Below are 4,503 nucleotides of genomic sequence, written 5' to 3' on the forward strand. Positions count from 1 at the left end.
ATTTTTTTTAAAAAAGCGTAACAACAATGAAAGCGTACTATCAGTTCCCCCAGTATTTATTGTCATTACTCTATAAAAGCCATTGATTAATATTTCAGTTTCTAAAAATCCATATACAATAATACAAACCAAAACGCGATAAACATTCCTTAATCTGCCCGATACCCACTTCCGTTTTCCGTATGATGCGAAATATATTTCAAAATAAGCCGCAAAGAATAAAAAAAAACAGCTGCCAAACTTTGAGAGCTCGTGTACTTTAGAGCGCGCTTCGCCCCTCCTCCTCGAGCACGCGATAGGCTCAATCTCGCGCCGCCTTCCCTCCGCCTAACGCTGATTGGCTGAGCCGCGGGAGACCACGCCTCCTCGGAAGGCGGATTGGTTGAGAAACGTTTGGAGAACATATATGAAGTCGGGCCGCTCCAAGATGAAGCTATGAGCAGAAATAGCGGCGCTGCTGCGAAAACCCCAGATTGCGTGTTTACATGTTTACGTGTTTACGCGTTTTACACGCACGCGCGCTGGGAGAGGAGCTTTTATTTCTGGCGTTTTCTTTTCACAGATCCGAGTTGACCACGGATTTTGGAAGCAAAGTGCAAATCGACAACGGCGAACCGGTCCGAGTTTCAAAGTTGCAGACGAAGGGGTCCGGTCTGCGGTGCTCAGTAATGGAGCTTTTTCCGGCTGGATTTGGACAATGGAGCGTTTTCGTGTAAGTTGCTGATTTCCAGAGTCAGGGGCCTTCCGAAGAGCGCTATTGTTGGGGCTCAGTTTGGGCAGTGTTTTCTTTTTTTGGAGGGGGGGCGGCTCAGAAATGTGTCTCTGATCGCGTTGTGATGGACAAACTGGGCGCTCGCGACAACTAGATAGACGTAGCGCGCGGCTTCCTTTCCATTGGAGCTGAAGAAAAAAAAATCCACCACATTCACACCGAGACGAGTATAAAATCACAAAGGGAAGACTATAAAAAAAGATGGGAAATCCAGGACAGGTGTTGTTTATTTCCTAGTGATTTGAGACCGTGTTGTGCAGAACGTCTTTTGCATGGAAGGCCAGTGAGAACAACAACGCTGTTCCACCGAGGGGAGGTCAAGTACCTCATCACACAGACACATAGCGTAAGAAAGACAGAAAAGAGACTTTGGTGCCCAAAGCACGAGACAGTGCTGAGTGCTGTGGTCAAGCACAAACGTTGGGCATTGCTGTCTGTCCATGAAAGGTCAGTGAGAACAAGTAGTAAAGAGAAAGTTGTTATTGCTGCCATTCTGAGACAGTGGTGAGCACTTTAATCAGGTAGAAAAAGTTTCCATGGGGGGCACTCTCTGAAAGAAAGGTAAAAAAGCAGTTGTGGGCCTTCAGTGTTGGTGGACATTTCATCAACCACTAAAGCTTTTCATGGGAAGCCAGTGAGAAGTGAGAGCCCCAACAGACTCTGAGAAAATCCCAATTCCAAAAAGACAGAAAGACTGAAGTAGCTCAAGAAGAAATTCAGCCTCTTTTCTGTACACAATCCTCCAACCCAGTCGAGATGAGTCTGGTCGGAGGTTACCACCACCACCATCCCGTGATGCATCACGACGGCTACTCCTTCGCTCCTGCGGCGCGCTGCCACGAGGAGAGCGCCTACTTCCACGGCTGGCTGCTTGGCCACTCGGAGATCTCTCCGCCGGAGTACGCCGTGGCCCCGTCCCTCAGTCCGCCGGGGCTGGAGCACTTCGGCGCGGCAGGGCCGGGCTCGGCACAGCGGGGCAAACCGCGCAGACCCACGGCCAACCGCAAAGAGAGGCGCAGGACTCAGAGCATCAACAGCGCCTTCGCCGAGCTGCGCGAGTGCATCCCCAACGTGCCCGCGGACACCAAGCTCTCCAAGATCAAAACCCTGCGCCTCGCCACCAGCTACATCGCCTACCTCACCGATATCCTGGACCGGGACGAGCAGCACGGCGAGGCCGAGGCCTTCAAGGCCGAGTTCAAGAAGGCGGAGGCCAAGGAGGACCGGAGGAAGAAAGAGATGGTACGTGGAGGCTTTTATTTTAAGACATTGTTGTATTCAAACCTGCACGTGCTTCCAAATCAGGCGTCGCGTTGATGCGTCACACGCGCTATTCAGACCATGGTGTTTATCCTTAGGACAGCCATTGACAGCCAGCTGTCAGAGATGACAGGATGAACCCTGGTACCTTTCAGAATGAAGTGGTTGATTATTGCTAATATTTACTAATTAATGCAAACAGAAAATTGCACAGGAAATTAATGTCTAACAAGAAATCACAATTTGAACGAAAGGCGGTTTATTAGAAATGGAATAAGCAAATATTTCAAAGTTTGGAGGCCTCTAAACTCGACTGAATCAATTTTATACCAAAATACTGTATAGAAAAAAATATATATTGTAATACATTGTACCATAAACACTGCTGACTTTCCCATACACTGTCTCATACATTCCAGTGCAGTTATAGGGCTTTGTCGCCCCTCCTCCAAAGCACGCGATGATAAAGCTCGAGGGCAAAGTTGGGATTTGTTTATATAGAACGGTATCTAGCGCAAGTCCTCGGTGTTTTGGATGTTGCACCAAACCCTGCAGCGTCAAACGTAGTATTCGTTGTGTTACTTCCTTCTAAAGTATGTATTTGAATAATATCGCGTGCACCAGATGGAGGCCTGCAGCATGTTCGTCACCTACAACGTACGCTAATATAGCACGGCGATAGTTTTATTTGATTCTTTATTTTCTTCTAACACAAGAAATAAAAACAAATGAATGTGTTAAAGCGCAGTAAAGCGGTGCACCGTGTGTTTCCTCAGGCCTCCTGCCACTGGGAGAGTGCTCCTCGATGAACTGGAAAAACTGGAAAAATAAAACCGTGACGGGATTTTTGTATCAGAAAATAACCCGCTAATTCCGCGTGTGTTTTTGTGTTTGAGATCATTCTACGTGCAAATGTAGTGTAGTTCTCTTACGTTGTGATTGTTTTACAATCAAACGTGAAAAATATATTAATGTAAACGTCATAGTTTCAACATTTTATAAGCATTAAAAATATATATTCACAAAAGTGCATGTGCTGTTAGATCTGTAGAATATAAATATATAATAATAATAATAATAATAATAATAAAGGTACAGCGTTTTTTCCCAGAATTCTCTGGTGTCAGTGTTCTTTCAAATGTTCCACAAAATTAGCTAGTGTTTTATGTCAGAGGTGCTGTTTACGGGTCAGAAATATGTTTAGAAATAGGTAAAAGCTCCAGTTTCTTAAACGAAAAACGCAGCATTCGTACTTTGGCCGACTTTTGGCCGGCGTTTATTTTTGAACTTTTACTTTTACTTCTTGGTCTTTCTCTGAAACTGATTTCTTTCCTTGCGTTTGCGAACAGAATGAAGTTTTGAAAAGTTCAGGGAGCAGCAATGAAAAGAAGCCCAAAGGAAGAACTGGTTGGCCTCAACACGTCTGGGCTTTGGAACTGAAACAATGAGAACACAAACTCAAAGCAAAACCCCTTTACGAAAAGACTCTGAAATGCAGGCCTTCCCTGTGTCCCATGATGTTTTTATTTTAAACTATAACTTTATTTAATGGAATATTTATGTGCAATTGCCCGCTCCGGACAGTGGATCCCTGAAGAGAAAAACCCAGAGCAGAGCTTTAAGAGGAGGATTCCCTCTTGGTAAGGGACTCTGTTGTTGTTTGTTTGTTTGTTTGTTTGTTTGTTGTCTGGTATGTGCTGAATATTTTATTTTATTACTTGTGGGGTTTGTTTGTTTTTGTTTTTGTTTTTTTAAGTTGTTCAATATCCCACTCTGAAAAACCCGAGATGTGTGCCACTAAGGTGTACGTGAACTGTAGGTCTCTCTCTCTCTCTCTCTCTCTCTCTCTCTCTCTCTCTCACTCTGTCACACACTCACTCCCATTCTCTCTCTCTCTCTCTTACTGTCTTTGAATTTAAATATAAAGAGGGTCGTGATACAGTCATGATATAGTTAAAAAAAACGTTTTATTTGGAAAAATAAAAATGAAAAAAAAAAATTACAATGACATGAAATGTTAAATACATTGTGATGTTTGTGGTCGTGTAGAATTCAGTGCACTTCCGTCCAGACACGAGGAACTGAAATAATATTGGAGATGTAAACAATGTAATTAATTCAATAAACCACTGTGTTTTAATGAGAGCCATCGTCTTGTTGCATTGATAAATATTCACGTTTGAAACGTAAAATATAAAACGAAGAAACGAACAACAAACGATAAATTCAGAGGGGGAAACGGTTTTGGAGAAACGCGTTTAGAAACAAGAAGAAAAATACGCGAGTGTAAACTACGAGTGGCCATTAAAAAGTTGCTGGGCTCTCCTCGCGTGAGCTTGGAGCCGTGCCCTTCAGCGCGTGTTTATATTAGATAAAAAACGGCTGCTATCAGTGTCAGCTAATGTGGGTTTGGTACACAGCGAGATGATTTATGAAAAGCGCACAAGTCACAGCATAAGAACCAACAACGT

The 4,503-nt window shown here is 43.9% G+C and overlaps 1 protein-coding gene across 1 annotated transcript; it reads left to right on the forward strand.

The window, feature by feature from the left end:
* The first annotated feature begins 450 nt into the window (after positions 1–450).
* Positions 451–4,070, forward strand: hand2 (heart and neural crest derivatives expressed 2). The gene is made up of 2 exons (XM_066679819.1): positions 451–2,014; positions 3,382–4,070. Exons 1-2 carry the CDS (start codon positions 1,529–1,531, stop codon positions 3,478–3,480), a joined length of 585 nt encoding a protein of 194 aa, XP_066535916.1. The 5' UTR covers positions 451–1,528; the 3' UTR covers positions 3,481–4,070.
* The last annotated feature ends 433 nt before the right edge of the window (positions 4,071–4,503 follow it).

Source organism: Hoplias malabaricus, chromosome 8, assembly GCF_029633855.1.
Source record: "Hoplias malabaricus isolate fHopMal1 chromosome 8, fHopMal1.hap1, whole genome shotgun sequence".
Taxonomy (NCBI): Eukaryota; Metazoa; Chordata; class Actinopteri; order Characiformes; family Erythrinidae; genus Hoplias; species Hoplias malabaricus.